The following is a 19,763-nucleotide window of genomic DNA, read 5'->3' as shown; positions in this document are numbered from 1 at the left end:
GTTATTGAGTCAGTTCTCCCCCAATTGGTTATCTCTTCCAATCATATGGAGGGTTCGTTCGTGCCTCCTGCATGGCGAACTTATACAGAGTCATCATATGCTGCCACATAGTCACATTGAGTCGTGCTTTTGTTCAAGGGAAGTTAGCCTGAGTCGGCCTCTCTGCGGTGTCTCTTGACTCATTTTTCAGTCGGCCATCCCTGGTTGTCAGTATCATGTCTATCATCACATCAGTTATATTGGTCCTTTACTCGTTCCGGTTTGAGAAGGCCCCCATTGACTTCTTGCTGGCGGGTCTTGTCCTTATCGATGACGAAACCTTGCTCTGAGGACAAGCCTAGAGCCGCACCCTGGCCCTATTTTCATTATTGATAGGTCACCTTGTGCTCAGCATCGATAAATATCATGGGTCTTTGACTGAGTGGTTTCCCTTGTGTTCGACGTCAGCATACATTATCACACATTGGGATTCGTGTAGTACCTTGGTTTCCATTTGACCCTATTGGTCGATACCCCGCCTTTGTGTCAGCTTTCATTATTGGTTGGTTCAGAGGGTTACTGCCATGCACTAGCCACATCTTGTGTACGCCGAAAACGTACTTTGGTTGGGTTACTACATCTTTTTCGTCCGATTCCTTCCACATTATTGGCCTACGGGTTACACTCGCGCTAGATTGATGGAAGATACCTTAATGCCTTCCTTCTAGCGGATCTTTCCCTATCGACTCCGACTCATTGCTCTGGGGCAAAGATCTAGAGTCCATTTGGCAGTACCTTGGGGTTTGCAGTCATTAGTGGCAGATTCCTCGCTATCGACAGTGGGAAACCATCATTGTCTCCTGATCGATAGATTCTTATAGGTGTTCGACTTCAGCTCATCTATTCGCACTTGTTAGATTGTACTGGGTACCTTGACGCTCATTATCATTATCGGTGAGTAGTCTCGCGTTTGTTAACGGTATACATCAATGACCGGTAATCAAACGATTTCTCACATGGTCGACTTCAGATCATTTATTCCCATGGTGTAGAAATGTACCACGACGGTCGGTGAAGACCTCAGGTTGTATCAGCATTCATTGGTTCACTTGACAGTTGCTCCTGTTGCTGCTAGTTGATACCACTCCACCTTATATGTTGCAGTCAGTCATGGTGACATTCTATATGCTGGCACCTGAGTTTGCAGTGTAGTACCATCCTATTCCATCATGTTCAGTTGGTACCTCTTGGGATCAGTCTTTGATATCAGTGATCCGTTGCATCTTTCAACATCATTGACAGTCTTATATGTGATATTCAGACATGTACTTGCTCATTATGATCAGATGATCCATTATGTATCTTCCAGTCATTTATACTTGTATACTTAGTGGATCCGCTTGTACTTGATATGCGGACATGCTTTACTTTTCTTGAGCATGGGTATGCCCGCCTCAGACAGTGTTTTTTTCTGATCTCCTTTTGGTGGCTTGGCAGGCTGAATTCTAGTGAAGTCCTCCTCAGTTTCTCGACAGACTTCCTTTCCAGGTACTTACATAATATATTTCTGCCATCATGTTCCCCTTCTGACCTCATATATTAGGGGGCATCTGTTATAGCTCCAAATCTCACTCTTATGGTTTGTGATGCTGCACTCATGGCCTAGGGCAACCCCTCCTTCCAGACCTGGTCCTAAAATTTAAAAAACAGTGTTTTATTCCCTATACGCGACATTGCCCTGAGTTAAACGCGTGTACACGCGGGTCTGTGTATACCCAACCCGCGTGTATGTATTAAAACACTTAAAAAAATAAATAATTCCTTATTTTCGGGTGGAGATCGCGGGTTTTACCCGCTGGATCATCTGTTAGTGCCCGTGGCCCAACTGTTCCCAACCAACTCCTAACTAAAAAACTACTTTGGAGATGGTATAAAAAGACATCAAAGGGAAGGCCTAAGGGAGAGAGAAAGGAGAGCAAGATTATTATGCTGAGATTTGCCCCTTAGACCAGGTCTGAAGTCCTTGGTGTTTTCTGCACTTCCCCCATTCTGCATAGGAAACCCTTGTTTCCACGTGTATTGGTGATCATTCATCCTTTATATCACCATTGAGTAAGACTTGGAAGGAGCTCTTGTTGGAGGCTTGAGGCTGGAACGAATCCGGGAGGAAGCTTTGCTTGGAGCCTGCTGAAGGTGTTTCAAGTGAAATCTTTCCGTTATATGTACTTTACTTGCCTTTATATAAAGAAACACGTCTTGGTTCCCGAAACAATCTTTCTTTGTGCTTATGAGATTCTTGTTTTGAATTCTTATGCAAGTAGTTACTTAAACATTTTTATAACTAACTTTATAGCATGAAGATGGTTTATGTATAAGTATTTGTCCATGTACTGTTGTGTTCTTTGATTTATTTGTTTTACAGGTCAAAGGAGAAGAAGGGAACTCCAAGAAGGGTTTGGACCCTAAAGGCCTTCTCGAACGTAGGACCTTAGGTACGTACCCTCAACATTAGAATTTGCTTACAATACAGATAATGGCTGTGTGTGTGTTTCTTTGAATAAGCAATTTTCAGTCTGGTAGAGTCTTAACCCAAAGGACCCTAGGGGTACTTTCCCCTCAACCACTTTGCACTTTTAAGGACAATTGCCAGTTAATGTTTTTTTTTTTTTAATTTAGTGGTTTAGCCTTGGAATTTGACCTACCATAGATTTTATTTTTTTAATTTTTAAATGTATTTGAGGGTGAATAAAAATTTTGAAATGTTAAAAATGAAAAGCACAAAAAAAAAAATTAACCTTAAATTTGAGATTCAATAATTTAAATTACTTGTCATAGGTTTAGACATGAAAAGCTTAAATAAATAGTTTCACCAATAAACATTTTTCTGACAAAGCAAACTACTATTTCTCATGACAATTTCCCCAATAAATCTATTTTTATGCAATCATATTTTACTATATGTAAATTTGCATAGTTTTAAACAAAACAAATAATAATATTAATATACATTAACATGTTGTGATTTTGTCAAGTTTTACTAGCACAATTGGTTGAGGATGGACCTCTTATCAAACTTAAGGGGGGTGGTTGTGATTTGTGCGAGGCGGATGAAACATACTAAAAAAATGAGTAAGCTAAGGGTGGGTGTGCAATCCCAGGTGACTTTCCTCAAACCACAAGTCAAGTCTAGAAGATCACAAACAACTTGACAAACAAAAATATGATTTTAAAATAAAAACAAATAATAATATTAATATCCTTTATCATATTATGATTTTAAAATTAATACATTTTTGTTAAATTCAAAAGTGAATTTTTGAATTCAATCCAATTATACATTTTTGTTAAATTTAAAATTGAAACTTTTGAATCAAGTTAAATTATTTAAATTGATAGTTATTTTCCACTTTTAACAAAAAAATAACAGTTTTACTCAACACAAGTAATTAGAAAAGTATTATTTTAAATGCTCTATTTAATATTTAATATTTAAGACTAGTTTATAATGAAGTGTAAAAATAAATGATTAGTTTAATGAGGTTGCAAATTTACCAGGAAAATAATGGAAATTCTTTCTTTTATGGTTTTAGTAAAATTTAGTGATTTTTTTTTAAATCCAAATTACATGTTAAATTTCAATATTTTGAATGGCCCTTAAATTTTTGCTGGTGTTATATCTATTTCCACTATAAAAATAAGATTCAAACACCCCCTTACAGAAAAAAAATTACAAATTTTAACTCAACTAACCTAGCTACCTCTATATACAATGCTACAAACAAATAACTACATCACAAATTCACTTTACAGGTAAAGTGAATTTGAAATTCCAATGCATCCACGCCTTTTTTATGAAAGTCCTAAATTTGCCACGACTAAATTAAACGATGAACGTCTTGTGGTCCAGGTAGCGTGCACGTTACGTCGGATGAAACTTTTATGTTTGTTATTTTAATCATCAAACTTCGTGGATACAGCTTGTTGATGTGACATATAGAATCTCTCGTGTGAATACAGCTCCACGAAACGTTATCGGTAGTCGGTAAAGTGATATTCCTTCACCCAGTGGAATACAACCCGTCTAGAAGCTCTCCTCTCAAAAAGGAATACAGCCATAGCTATATTGGAGTCTGGAAGTCACATATTATGGGGTACCCCCTGGAACTATTTGTTGAAAATCTCATGTCCCTGACTGGCTGTGTAATGAGTTGAAGTGAGTGTCTGGAGTCATCTTTCATCATTTTTTCAGAGTTGCCCCTCGTTCCTGCGTTGTCAATAATTTATCAACCATGACTGGAAGAAAAAACCGCTTTTCTTCTCTCTTTTCTGGATCTGCAAAACCTGATTCGACCGCATCTACTTCCAGCCCTCAAAAGCTACCGGATTATGCTAAGAGGATAAGGGAAGCAGCTGAAGCAGTTGATGAAGAAAGGGTTGATGCCGATTTAGATGCCCTTTTCGACTACATATCGCGGCTTTCAGATTTTATCAAGGTCCATCTCTATCTTCATTCTTCATGCTCTATTTTAATTATACAAATCATATAAAGTTAGATCTGTTTTTCCTATAATTATAGGAGAAAAAATTATAGGACTCCTCTGGAATAGATTTACTCCTATTTTGTATTGGAATATGTAATTCTTATTTGTTTCAGTTATGTTTTTTTTATCAGAGGGTTTTTTCCTGTATTATTTTTTATCTTTTAGATCTGTGTGGTTGCAATATTTTCTTAATCAAGAGATTGTGTCCAAAATAGTTATAGAAATTTAATATGATATCAGGCCTCTCTTAGATTTAGCCTTTTTTTAGAGATTTAGCCCATTAAAGAGTGTATTTATTTTGAGAGTATTACTTTTTATGGTTGCAACATATATATTTTTAAGTTTGTGATATTAGTGAATATAAATTTCCTTATGGAAATTTAATATGGTATCATGCACCTCTTAGGCTTGGGCCATCCTGAGCTGAGAGAAATAAGGGGAGAAGTCTTCTACCTAAGTCTGCTTGCAATCGTTGATCTCAGATCTAGTTGCAGGGCGCACTGAGGAGAGACACAACCATATGGAGAAAACTCTTTGTTGAAATGTGTGACGAGTTGAGCTGTGAAGCGTTGAGGATGCGACCACTAGGCATTTTGAGTATCTCACCTGTTTTGAGGGTGAAGAGTAGAGGAGGAGCGGTGGCCTGTGGCTGGTGCGTGTGAGAGAAGCTATGTAATCATGTGAAGACTCTGTTCGCAGTTGTTTGGAGGCTCTGCAGAACAGATGTTGAGATCCACAGTGCTGATTCATTTTCCTGCATGAATCTTTGAACGCTGAAACCAACGTTTTTGAATCCAGCCTATGATGAATCCAACATTGAGTTGGTGTTTGTTGATAAAGCCTGTGGTTGTGTTTTGCAACTGGATCAACGGTGGAGAGCTGATTGCGCCGTGCTGTGCTGTTGGGATCTATGAAACAGAATCGTGGATGAGCCCGGATCAGCGTGGATCTACCAAGGATCAGCAACGGAAGGCCCATACTGCTTCCACGGCCGCGGGCAGATATGTTTACAAAGCGAGTATGCTGTGCTACGGTAAGGGAATTGCCAAAGGAATGACACCCAAGGCCCGTATTGCCGTTTACAAGATCTGCTGTCGTCGGGTTGCTTTGATTCCGACATACTCTCAGCGCTCGGCAAGGCGGTAGACGACGGTGTTGATGTTATTTCGTTGTCTGTCGGAGGAAGCGTTGTTCTTTATTTTCTGGACAGCATTGCCATTGGCACCTTCGGTACTGTGCAGAGGGGGGTGTTTGTTTCTGCATCTGCGGCGGGAAACAACGGTCCCGGGGTGGAACGGTGACTAACGTTGCTCCCTGGATAACCACGGTGGGCGCCGACACTATGGATCGTAGCTTTCCTGCTGACATTGTGCTGAGCGATGGGAGTGTCAAGCCCGGGTGTCAATGTATAGGGGAAAGGGATTGGCCCGGGGACGACAGCTTCCTCTGGGGTATGCAGGTGATGCGGGTCGAGCCGAGAGCATCCCTGGGAAGGCGCTTCAACTCTTGCGGACCTCTTTTTGAGCAAGCACACAAAAGACGTGCACAAATGCGCTTCCTCGGAACCCGAAAGCTATTAACAGAGAAACGAAAGTCAAACTAAAAGGTACTTATGGGAGGAAAGAGCTAACCAGTCATATATTGGGTATTTAATGACCTCAGAGTATCACGCGACTTAACGCGATAACACTGGAGCAAGCAAATTCAGCATTAAATAATATTTACTTGTTCCCATGTTATCGGACTAACTTGCGTGAGGGCATTAAATACCCAATATATCATTGGTTAGCTCCAGCAAAAAGCAGGAGTTTTGAAAAGGTAGATCTGAGAAATTATGAGTGGTTAAGTTATGGGCAATCACTCGATCGTGTTTCTAAAGTTGCATCAGGTTTAGTAGAACTTTGTCATCAAAAGGTTTGTAATTCTGCAAGTTTTTGGATTCAACAAATGGTTGACAGTGTGAGTTTAATGTGTTTTGGGCAATAGGTCACTCCTAGGTTAGCCAGTGTTTCTTACTATATGATTTTTTCCTAGTAATTTTGGAATTAAAATTAAAATTTTGGAAGATCGTTAAAATCAAGTATTTAATTATTATCCCTTTTAATTAAAGGAATTTATTTATATAAATAATTAATATTTATAATTTTCTAAAAAAATATATTGTTAAATTATATAAATATTTTGTGGTGAAAAACGCTCACAAATTTAATAATATTTTCTAAAGATAAATCACACTTGTTGGTTCAAAACTGTCTACCCAAAGCTTCAATCCGAAAAACTCTTTATACATAAATTAAAAAAGGTAATATTTTTTTTTTATGATTTCTATTTTATTAATTTATTATTAATTCAAAAATTTGGTAGATTCTTTTTCATGATATATATATATATATATATTAAAAAAAATGCAAAAGTTTAATAATATTGCTAAATTCTAGTGGAAGAGAAACAACAAATCTAGACTATTTTACTTTAAATATTTGTTATATATAAATTTAATTTAAATTGTGATTGATTTTCTTTGATAATTGGAGATTTCGATAAAAGTTTTTAATGATTTGTATGTTATTTAATTGAATTTATTAATTAGAAAATTTGATAATTTATGTTTATTTAAAAAGATAGAATTTTGGACAATAATTTTTTTAAAAGACATTTAAAATTTAAAATATTATGATTTTTTTTATTTTATTTTATTTTTTTCAATTAAATTTATAATTGAGAGAAGATTATTTATTATAAGATTAATTAAATTCAATAAATTGCTTATTTATTATTATGTGAAAATAATAAAGAAAATCATCTAAGTCACATGACACGAGGTCACGAGACATGGAAGACACGTAAGTATTCAATACGAAATGCAGCGACCTGGAAAAATTGTAGGTTGCAGCTTATCTAATCAAATTAAAATATAATTACTTCTCAAAGTTCATAGTTCACTTTAAAAAAATAAATAGAATCAAAATTTACTATTTAGAAATTAGAATGTGATATGCTTGGTCTTGATTCTTGAATATTCAATGTTCATTGTTCATGTACAACTTACAAGTACATAAGAAAATAACTAAAGTCTAATCCTATTGATTTCCTCTGCTCCTCTTGGGAGAAAATGCCACAGCTTTCCCTTTCCCTCTAGATGTAGATGCTGGTGCTGGTGGAGTTGGCAGTGGAGTTTGCTATGCTCTAGAAGCTGAAGAACTAGAAGTAGGAGCTATAGGAGGTAGACCACGTCCTCTACTGGTGGCAGGGGTAGCCCGGGCAGGTGGTGTCACTTGGAAATATTACAATCTCCCAATACTGAAATCCTGAAAAACTGATAAGTCTGCTGCATTTTGAATGAAGTCTAAAATTCTACTTTCTCCATATGAAATCCAATGAGGCCGAAACCACTCTCAAACATCCTGAGTCATTTCATGGTAATGTTAAAAATTTAAGTAAAATGATGAAAATGAAGATTAAGGAGAATGTCACTTTTACTTTAAGAATTTAACATTACCATGAATAGCGTATCAATACTAGGATTACGCTGCCCCATTCAAAAATTAATTGTTTCTTTAAAAAAAATTGCAGCTTATGCAGGCAACATTTTCTATCAACGGAATACGCGTTTTCATGCAAGACACAACGAAAACCGGCGAATACGTTTTACATTTTACAGGACACGATGAAAAACGTTTTCGACACGTTTTAGGGTCGTTTTCGTGTCCGACACATAAAATACGGGACATGGGACCGTGGAGGACGTGTCCTGTGACTTAGAAAATCATATAACAAATAAATATATTAAAAAAATTTATTCTAATCTCATTTTTTTCATTTAAATTATTTTAAAATAATTTAAAAATTATAAAGCATTTATGTTAAAATTTCATCGAATTTAAATAAAATAAATAACACGAAATTTATAATTTATTTATTTATTTACTAAATTTCAATTTCTCAACTTTCAAAGAGTGGCATCCAAGTATCCCACTTGTAAACTGGCTAAATATGTATCCTCTTTGTGTATATTAAATTGTTCCATGATTATGTCTTTTGCTGGGTGAAGAAAGGTTAAATATGTATACTCCCTAAATATGTATCCTCTTTGTGTATATTAAATTGTTTCATGATCTTGTCTTTTGGTTGGTGAAGAATGAATCTCGGGATGGAGTCTATGAGGAATTGGCATGCTTCTCCTGCTAAGTTGGCTTAAAAGAAACTTTGTTTTTTGCATTTGCAACATTGGGATAGGTACGAGTTAACTATTAAACAAACTCTTATGATTGATGTGCAGAGAGACCAATTCACACAATCTATTTGGGATTTGGACCCATAACTAACATAACAATACTTGTTGTAGATACCTCAGAATAAACGACAATTTAGTAAACATTATATATATTGAAGATGTTTTCCCTTTCACCAAATTTTTTTGGTTTAAGTAAACTTCTAAACTTTTATTATTTTTATGTTCCCAAAGTGGGAATTTTCTCAAGTAATTGATTCCAACGAAGTAAGTGCAAACTTGGGCATAGCATATCCCATAAGCTTTAATAAACTTAGAAACCCTTACCATTTCCCAAAATGAGCTATTAGTCCCATATTTCTAGAGTGGGTATTAAGTCATGTAATTAATTTTGAATAAAATATTGTGACAATTACTCATTAATTCATATATATATATATATTTATTTATTGTGGTAAGGATTTAGATTGGTTTATCATATCGATTCTTTGATTTGTGTTGTGTTTTGTTTTGATGGTTTTTATAGAGATATTTGTGTTGGAAATAATACTGAGAGGGGGGGGGGGGTGAATCAGTATTATTAAGTCAATAAAACTTTTTCATTTCCATACTCTGATTCATATATGCTGCTTCAGTTAAGAATACCCGCGTATATTTAGTAAACTTATGATTCAGTTAATTGATCTTCAATGAGTGCATTAGAACATTATTAACCATATTAACAGTAAACAGGTGCAGTAAAATGGAACAGATCATCACACATAAGCCACACACATGAACACCATGATATAAGGTGGAAACCCAATGTGGAAGAAAACCACCTGCTGCAAGTCATCTCAATCTTCTTCTTAATAAGAAAATCCTTTTACAAAAGTGTTGTACTAGTGCAGTCCTTTACTAGTACGCAGGCTACTACCTGCAGAGAGCTACAACCCTCTCTCATTCTCTAGTCTCTCCTGGAAGGGAGCTACAACCCCCCTAGTTCTTGTACTAGCCGATCCATTTACTAGTACGCAGGCTGGTACCTGCTACAATGCTCCTAAGTTTTCAACTTCTACTGGAAGGGAGCTACCACCCCCTTAGCTCTTGCACTAGCTAAGATACTAGTACGTAGGCACCGACCTACAATCTTCTCTCCTCCAGGTACCACGTTTCATCAATTTTTAGACTGGATACACTGAAGGACAACATCATAATCTGAAAGGCCACGTTTCATCCAATTTTCATACTGGACCCATCAACAACATTGAAGCAAAAGAACAATCACTATTGCCAAACCCATCAACTACACTTGCATCATCAATCTCTGATTTATCCAATACTGTAACACTGTCAATCAACACAGTCACATAACAGACAACAGAACTCTGCAATAATAACCAGATCCAACTGTATCATCAAAAACATGCATCAGAGTGCATACGCTACTTGGAAGTGCTGAACCTACGTGTATACGCAACTTCACCAAAGTGAACTAGCGTATATGTCATCAATTACTTACTTATAACTTGATGCACTTCTTGACTTTAGACATATCCAGATTATTACTTGTACAAGGATAATATGTGTGTTAGCAACCCGATCTAGTCCATTAGATCACATAAATATGAGTCATTATGATCCTGCTCCATTATTAGATCTCATCCATCAACACAATCAATCAAACTGAATATGTAGAATATTGACACCATTAAACAGTCATCAGAACACATCAACAATATGAACCACTTGTAACATAGCTCAAATGGTATACACTACTACAATGAACCAAACCTGCGTACATACGCGCTTTCACCAAAGCCAACCCGTGTATAGATCTATAAATATTCAATCATGACCTGCAACGATTTCAAACTTAAGTTATACCCAGTTCAGATCATTACAAGCGTCAGTATACAGATCTAGAATAAGCATAATCAACTATATAGAGATAGTTCACTTCAAACCATTTGATCCCGATCTATCCTTAGATCTTGTTCTCCATCAACCATTGAGATCCCTCTTTAGCTCAGATCCAGATCTGCACCATAACCCAATCACAGTATTCCAGATCTAACACTTTATCAGATATTCAATAATTCAGATGATACTTTGCCAAATGATCTCCTTCCTCTTTTATAGTCTTAGGCCTTTCACAATACTACGGTCCAAAACCATAATAACACAATACCACGGACCCAATACTTGGGATCAACACTTTTGGATGCAATACCACGGAGCAAAACCATAGGATAAAAAACTGTCAGACTAATACCATGAACCAACCATGAAAGTGCGTGAGATCAACACTTTTGAATGCAAATACCACAGACCAAAACCACAGGATAAAAAACTATCAGACTAATACCATGAACCAATCATGAAAGTGCGTGAACTTTTCTCTTGCATGAAGGGAAATTTTCTCTGCATGAAAGTGCGTGAACTTTTCTCTACATGAAAGAAACTTTTCTCTGCATGAAGGTGCGTGAACTTTTCTCTACATGAAAGAAAATTTTTTCTGCATGAAAGTGCATGAACTTTTCTCTACATGAAAGAAACTTTTATCTTCATGAAAGTGCGTGAACTTTTCTCTACATGAAAGAAAATTTTATCTTCATGAAAGTGCGTGAACTTTTTTCTACATGAAAGAAACTTTTATCTTCATGAAAGTGCGTGAACTTTGTTGCACTATAATTTATCATCTGAGATGAGTGGGTTTCCATCAAGTACAACATATGTATCATAATGCCAACAATCTCCCCCTTTGGACTTGATGGCAACAACAACCAAATCACTTTCCCCCTTTGACATCAAGGGCAAAGGGCAGACCAAGATATTCTCTTCCTTTGCTATCCATACTCCCCCTGAGTACCTGCTGAAATCTCTGAATGAGCTTCCTCTTTGTATATGCCATGGTGCACCAATCTGTCCATGATCTTTTTCAGAACATGCTGAAATCTCTGCTCTGCTGAAATATGTTGTTCATGCCCCCCCTGACTATAAGCAAGGTCTGCAAAAAGATGTTCTACAAGAAGAAGAACATGACTCTATACAAATGACCTTCCTATCACCAAAGACTCATACATACATCTATCTCCCATCACAATGGTGATATACCAAAAGTTTACATATGATAACATAAGAGAATAACATCATTCATCCCAGGCATAGTGGGGAAACCAACATAGGCCGTTACATGACCTGAAGAGATCTCATCAAATGACTACAATAAATAGAGACACACTATTCCATCATGAGTCTTGATATGACCTTTACATCGAATGATATTCATGACATTTATAACAGAGACAAAACACCTAAATAAGATCATGATAAACATCAGCAACAACACTGTATGATCTGCTCCATAGCATCTGTTAACAACAACTAGACCAGTAGCTTGTATTAGTGCATGAATCGTCAAGGTATGTTTGTATCAACTCATCCTTTTGAATAGAATTTTGTATATACAGAATCATTCACATTCTATCATATGTGAGAAACACCATAGCCATCTAGATCTGCATGAACTAACTATCATCAATTGGGAATATCTGCATCAATCAACATATGTATGAAACAACCTATCATCATATAGGTAAGAACTCATCATCATCATGTCTCCAACAATGCAACTTTGAATAATCATCCATGTATCCAGCCAACAATCCTCATCCATATATGTGTCAAGAACAATAGGAATCCTGCATCATAACTATAATATATGATCTTTATGCATATGACGACAACAGCATATGAGTGACTCATCATCAAGTAAAGAAGATGTGAATTCAAGCTATGTACTTCTCCTTATCCTTATGAAGATCACCATGTAAGCACCATTAGAGAATCAACCACAAATCTGATCTAAATATCAACTATGTAACCCCAAGAATCATCTGAACAACTCATAACCATATCATAGCAAGATGAATCATTTATCCATATAAGCATCATCACCAAGGACTATTAACCATAATGCCAACAATGCATTAAAAGCATATGCTCCCCCTAAACCTGTGCCATCTTGGTTACTGTCAGATTTGATCATGCATATCAACAAGAAGTATCAAGACATCATCATTATCAAGTTAGAAACAAAACACTTCTAACCATCAAGTCATTTCCACACATCATCAGCAAATTGTAACCATTATCAAACAGCACAAATAATAAACCGAATCATAATTGATCCTTTTCCTGAACCTGTCCCTACTGCCTTTCCTCAAACAATCATATACGCGACTATGCCATAACCAACTCGCGTATATACGTGACTTCTCTTTAAGAAACTTGCGTATGAGATTTAGGACACTGATGTTTTACACTTCCAGCTACCTCTAATTCTGTTATGTCTGTATGTTGTGTTGTGCCACCTCTTTCTGACTGTACTTCTTTCCTCTTCCACATATTCAGGTGTGATGATGATGTTTTCTCCTTTTGGTATGGTGCTCATACTTTGTTCCTGCATTCCTTAGCTATATGTCCAAGCTTGTTACATGTGTAACATCTTACATGTCTCATATTTCTTCTATAGCAATCAACAGCTCTGTGACCAAACATATTGCAAGCAAAGCAATATCCATTAAAGTACCTTGAATGTGATGATCTTTCTGCATGATGGTCTTGAACCCTTCTTCTTCTACATCTGGCTGCAACATGTCCAAGATTATGACATACATAACATCCAACATTATTCATAGGAGGAGTAAAATATTTTCTTTGAAGAATTTCTTTCCTTGGTTGATGATGAGATTGACCTTTCATCTCCTTATTGAGCATTTCAGATTTTGCAGTAGAGTCCCTTGTCTTATTTCCTGAACTAGATTCACCTTCAATAGATTCATGAAAACCAGGACCAGTTTTGACAGCAGGAGACCTTTGACTATCTTGAAATCGTAAGATCTTATCTTTTTCTTCTAATTTATCCTTTAGAATGGTTACCTCAACCTGAAGACGCTCTTCCTTTTCACGATGCTGCTTCTTCATGTTTTATTCAACTTTTCTTTCTTCTTCCAACTGATGTCTTAGATTGAGGACTTCATTTTCTTGTTTTTCATGAGCTTGGAGAAGTTCGTTATTCTACTTCTTTGATTCTTCAAGATATTCCTTCAGCAAGAGGATCGTAGCTTCAAGAATTTCATAGTAACTGGATCTATCTCTGAGTTTCTTGATTGTTGTGCTCTTCTCACTGACTTCATCTCTTAGAGATGTTACTTCATCTTGCAACTTTTGATATTTTTCCTTGAATAACTTCCTTACCTTGTTTCCTTCCTCAAGTTGAGATTTTAGTTTGGTAGAGTCTTCTTTGAAGGCACATTCCCTTTTGTTCAATAGATCTTGTTGATCTCTAATTCTGTCTGTAAGCCTTTTGAATTCTACCTCTATTTGATATCTTTCTTGCTCACCCATAAGAGCAAATTTAGTTGTTTCCTTATCACTTTCATCTTTTCCAAATGGATAGCTAGCTGGAACATCAGAGGATAACACATTCATACCTGATAGTTCATCTTCATTCTGAAATGATTCTGAATCTGAAGTGCTTCTTCCACATAATCCCCAATCGATTCTCCCACTGTCATAGTTCTTCTGAGATGTCTTATTATGCTTAGGCGCTTTCTTCTTAAGCTTCTTTCCCATTGTTCCACAGATCTCCTTCAAGCAGTCAAGCTTCTACAAAAGGACCTACTCTGATACCAATTGTTGGAAATAATACTGAGGGGGGGGGGGGTGAATCAGTATTATTAAGTCAATAAATTTTTTTCATTTCCATACTCTGATTCATATATGCTGCTTCAGTTAAGAATACTTGCGTATATTCAGTAAACTTATGATTCAGTTAATTGATCTTCAATGAGTGCATTAGAACATTATTAACCATATTAACAGTAAACAGGTGCAGTAAAATAGAACAGATCATCACACATAAGCCACACACATGAACACCATGATATAAGGTGGAAACCCAATGTGGGAGAAAACCACCTGCTGCAAGTCATCTCAATCTTCTTCTTAATAAGAAAATCCTTTTACAAAAGTTCTGTACTAGTGCAGTCCTTTACTAGTATGCAGACTACTATCTGCAGAGAGCTACAACCCTCTCTCATTCTCTAGTCTCTCTTGGAAGGGAGCTACAACCCCCATAATTCTTGTACTAGCTGATCCATTTACTAGTATGCAAGCTGCTACCTGCTACAATGCTCCAAAGTTTTCAACTGCTACTGGAAGGGAGCTACCACCCCCTTAGCCCTTGCACTAGCTAAGATACTAGTACGTAGGCGCCAACCTACAATCTTCTCTCCTCCAGGTATCACGTTTCATCAATTTTCAGACTGGATACACTAAAGCACAACAACATAATCTGAAAGGCCACGTTTCATCCAATTTTCATACTGGACCCAACAACAACATTGAAGCACAAGAACAATCACTATTGCAAAACCCATCAACTACACTTGCATCGTAAATCTCTGATTTATCCAATATTGTAACACTATCAATCAACACAGTCACATAACAGACAATAGAACTCTGTAATAATAACCAGATCCAACTGTATCATCAAAAACATGCATCAGAGTGCATACGCTACTTGGAAGTGCTAAACCTGCGTGTATGCGCAACTTCACCAAAGTGAACTAGCGTATATGTCGTCAATTACTTACTTATAACTTGATGCACTTCTTGACTTCAGACATATCCAGATTATTACTTGTACAAGGATAATATGTGTGTTAGCAACCCGATCTAGTCCATTAGATCACATAAATATGAGTCATTATGATCCTGATCCATTATTAGATCTCATCCATCAACACAATCAATCAAATTGAATATGTAGAACACTGACACCATTAAACAGTCATCAGAACACATCAACAACTTGAACCACCTATAACATAGCTCAAATGGTATACACTACTACAATGAACCAAACCTGCATACATACGCGCTTTCACCAAAGCCAACCCATGTATAGATCTATAAATATTCAATCATGACTTGCAGCGATTTCAAACTTAAGTTATACCCAGTTCAGATCATTACAAGTGTCAGTATATAGATCTAGAATAAGCATAATCAACTATATAGAGATAGTTCATTTCAAACCATTTCATCCCGATCTATCCTTAGATCTTGTTCTCCATCAACTAGTGAGATCCCTCTTTAGCTCAGATCCAGATCTGCACCATAACCCAATCACAGTATTCCATATCTAGCACTTTATCAGATATTCAATAATTCAGATGATACTTTGCCAAATGATCTCCTTCCTCTTTTATAGTCTTAGGCCTTTCAAAATACCACGGTCCAAAACCATAATAACACAATACCACGGACCCAATACTTGGGGTCAACACTTTTGGATGCAATACCACGAACCAAAACCATAGGATCAAAAACTGTCAGACTAATACCATGAACCAACCATGAAAGTGCGTGAGATCAACACTTTTGGATGCAATACCACGGACCAAAACCATAGGATAAAAAACTGTCGGACTAATACCATGAACCAATCATGAAAGTGCGTGAACTTTTCTCTTGCATGAAGGGAACTTTTCTTTGCATGAAAGTGCGTGAACTTTTCTCTGCATGAAAGAAACTTTTCCCTGCATGAAGGTGCGTGAACTTTTCTCTACATGAAAGAAACTTTTATCTTCATGAAAGTGCATGAACTTTTCTCTACATGAAAGAAACTTTTATCTTCATGAAAGTGCGTGAACTTTTCTCTACATGAAAGAAACTTTTATCTTCATGAAAGTGCGTGAACTTTGTTGCATTATAATTTATCATCTGAGATGAGTGGGTTGCCATCAAGTACAACATATGTATCATAATGCCAACAATTTGTGTTTTGTTTTGATTAAGATGACTTAATAAACTTAAAATGAATATATATATATATATATATATATATATATATATAGATATAAAGGCCTTCACCTATTTGAAAGAAAGGCAATTATTTGGAAGAATGTCTTAAAAATAACTTGAATTTTTTACACTAAAGTTGAAATACCTCTAATTTCTAATTGGTTTTTTACAAGTTAAATGAATTTATATGGAAGTCAACTAAATGAAAACATGCCTAAATATTGGTTTGACTTTTTGAAGCAAAAATTAAAATTTCTTATTTATTTTTAACACTAAATTAAAATGAATTTATACATGTTAAGAAATCAACTACTTGAAAAAAATGGAAACATTTGAAAAATGGTTATAGTACAAATTCTATTATTAGATAATAGTTTATCTTTGAAGCAACAAAGAAACTTAGTTTGTCTCTCCAATTTTCTCTCTTAGTAGAAGTTTTCTATAGTTTGTATCTTCAATTTCCTCTCTTAGTAGAATTTTCTTGATTATGCACTGGAATCTTTGGGTGACTTCTTGTACACCTAAATGACATTAGAGCAAATCCAGATGCCCCTTCTATTCTTTCTATGTATCTTTGCACTTTTAAGAAAAATTGCTAGTTAATTTTTTTTTTTTTAAATTTAGTGGTTTAACCTTGGAATTTGACCCACCATAGTTTTTTTTTTAAGATTTTAAAATGTATTTGAGGGTGAATAAAAATTCTAAAACCTTAAAAGTGAAAAGTACAAAAAAAGCAACCTTAAATTTGAGATTCAATAACTTAGATTACTTGTCATATGTTTAGACATGAAAAGCTTAAATAAATAGTTTCACCAATAAACCTTCTTCTGACAAAGCAAACTAATGCTCATTACAATTTCACCAATAAATCTATTTTTCTGCAATCATATTTCACTATATGTAAATTTGCACAGTTTTAAACAAAACAAATAATAATATATTAATATATTGTGATTTTGTCAAGTTTTACTAACACAACCAGTTGAGGATGGAGCTCTTATCAAACCTCAGGGGAGTGGTTGTGCTATGTGCTAGGGGATGAGACATAATAAAAAAGATTGAGTCAACTAATGGCTGGTGTGCAATCCCCAGTGACTTTGACCACTTAAATGCCCCTAGATGGCAGCTCCGCAAACCACAGCTCAAGCCTCAAGGATCACAAACAACTTGACAAACAAAAATATGATTTTAAAATAAAAACAAATAATAATGTTAATATACATTAGCATATTATGATTTTAAAATTAATAAATTTTTGATAAATTTAAAAGTGAAAGTTTTGAAACCAATCCAATTATACATTTTTTTTAAATTTAAAATTGAAATTATTAAATCAAGTTCTTTTCCACTTTTAACTAAAAAATAAGTTTTACTCAACACAAGTATCATTTTAAATTCTCTAGGTTTAATATTTAAGACTATTTTACAATGAAGTGTAAAAATAAATGATTAGCTTAATGAGGTTGCAAATTTGCCGTAAAATAATGGAAATTTCTTTATGATTTTAGTAAAATTTGGTGATTTTTTTTGGAAATCCAGGAACATGTTAAGCTTCAAGATTTTAAGTGCCCCATGTATTTTTGCTGGCGCTGAATCTATTTCCACCATAAAAAATAGGATTTAAACACCCCTACTATCAAAAAAAAAAAAAAAATTACAAACACTCTTTGTTGAAATGTGTGACGAGAGGAGCTGTGAAGTGTCGATGATGCAACCACTAGGCATTTTGAGTATCTCACATGTTTTGAGGGTGAGAGTAGAGTAGCAGTGGCCTGTGGCTGGTGCATGTGAGAGAAGCTATGTAATCATGCAAAGACTTTGTTCGTAATTGTTTGGAGGCTCTGCAGAACAGATGTTGAGATCCATAGTGTTGATTCATTTTCCTGCATGAATCTTTGAAAGCTGAAACCAACGTTCTTCAATCGAGCCTATGATGAATCCAATATTGGGTTGATGTTTGTTGTTAGAGCCCGTGGTTGTGTTTTACAACCTGGATCAACCAACGGTGGAGAGCTGATTGCGTCGTGCTGCTGGAATCTATGAAGAAGAATTGTGGATGAGCACGGATCAATGTGGATCTACCAAGGATTAGCAAAGGAAGGAGCATACGGCTTCCACGACCATTATAAAATATGTTTACAAAGCGAGCATGTTGGGCTACGCTAAGGGAATCGCCAAAGGAATGCCGCCCAAGGCCTATATTTCCATTTACAAGGTCTGTTGGTCGCTAGGTTGTTTTGATTTCGACATACTCTCAGCACTCAACAAGGCGGTAGATGAAGGTGTTGATGTTATTTCGTTGTCTATCAGAGGAAGCGTTGTTCCTTATTTTCTGGACAACATTGCCATTGGCACCTTTGGTGTTGTGCAGAGGGGGGTGTTTGTTTCTACATCGGCGGGAAACAACAGCCCCGGGGATGGGACGGTGACTAACGTTTCTCCCTGCATAACCACAATGGGCGCTGACACTATAAATCGTAGCTTTCCTACTGACATTGTGCTGGGCAATGAGAGTGTCAAGCTGGGTGTGTCAATGTATAGCTGAAAGGGATTGGCCCCAGGATGACAAGTTCTCCTTCTGTGTGCAGGTGATGCGGGTTGAGTCGAGAGCATGGATGGGAAGGAGCTTCAACTGTTGCAGACATTTTTGAGCAAGCACGCAAGAGACATGCTCAAATGCGCTTACTCGGAACTTGAAAGCTGATTAGCATAGAAACACAAGTCAGCGAAGATGGCAGGAGTTTTGAAAAGCTACATCTGGGAGATTATGAGTGGTTAAGTTATGGGCAAGCACTCAAGCGTGTTTGTAACTTTGCATTAGGTTTGGTAGAACTTTGTCATCGAAAGAAGGAGAGATTCGTCTGCACATTTTTGGATTCAACAAGTTGTTGACGCTGTGTGAGTGTAATGTGTTTTGGTAAATAGGTCACTCCTCCTTGTTTCTTCTGTAGCCAGTGTTTTTTACTAAATGATTTTTTTTTATGATGAAAGTAATTTTGGAATTAAAATCAATATATATATTGAGATTAGCCACCTCAATATAAAGTTATTTTGTTAGAATTGGCTATTCTAACAAATGATAGGTTAAGCATGGAATTCCAAGACTTAATTGACAAAGACAAAGATGCCTGAGATGTGAACAATTTTAAAGGAGG

General features: G+C 36.1%; 1 protein-coding gene across 1 annotated transcript in view; it reads left to right on the top strand.

The window, feature by feature from the left end:
* Window positions 1-4,039: 4,039 nt before the first annotated feature.
* The window catches only part of LOC149210656 (protein RECOGNITION OF PERONOSPORA PARASITICA 7-like), a 91,380-nt gene continuing 75,656 nt past the window's right edge, over window positions 4,040-19,763 (top strand). Inside the window, exon 1 of the mRNA XM_089396757.1 lies at window positions 4,040-4,472. Within this exon, the coding sequence (XP_089252883.1) occupies window positions 4,269-4,472 (204 nt within the window). The 5' untranslated portion in view covers window positions 4,040-4,268. The remainder of the gene's footprint in view (window positions 4,473-19,763) is intronic.

Source organism: Pinus tabuliformis, chromosome 1_2 (assembly GCF_031772625.1).
Source record: "Pinus tabuliformis cultivar Carrire ecotype Pingquan chromosome 1_2, CPIR1, whole genome shotgun sequence".
In the NCBI taxonomy this organism is placed as follows: domain Eukaryota; kingdom Viridiplantae; phylum Streptophyta; class Pinopsida; order Pinales; family Pinaceae; genus Pinus; species Pinus tabuliformis.
Note: the sequence above shows the minus strand (reverse complement) of the source record. Positions and strands in the feature narration are given on the sequence as shown.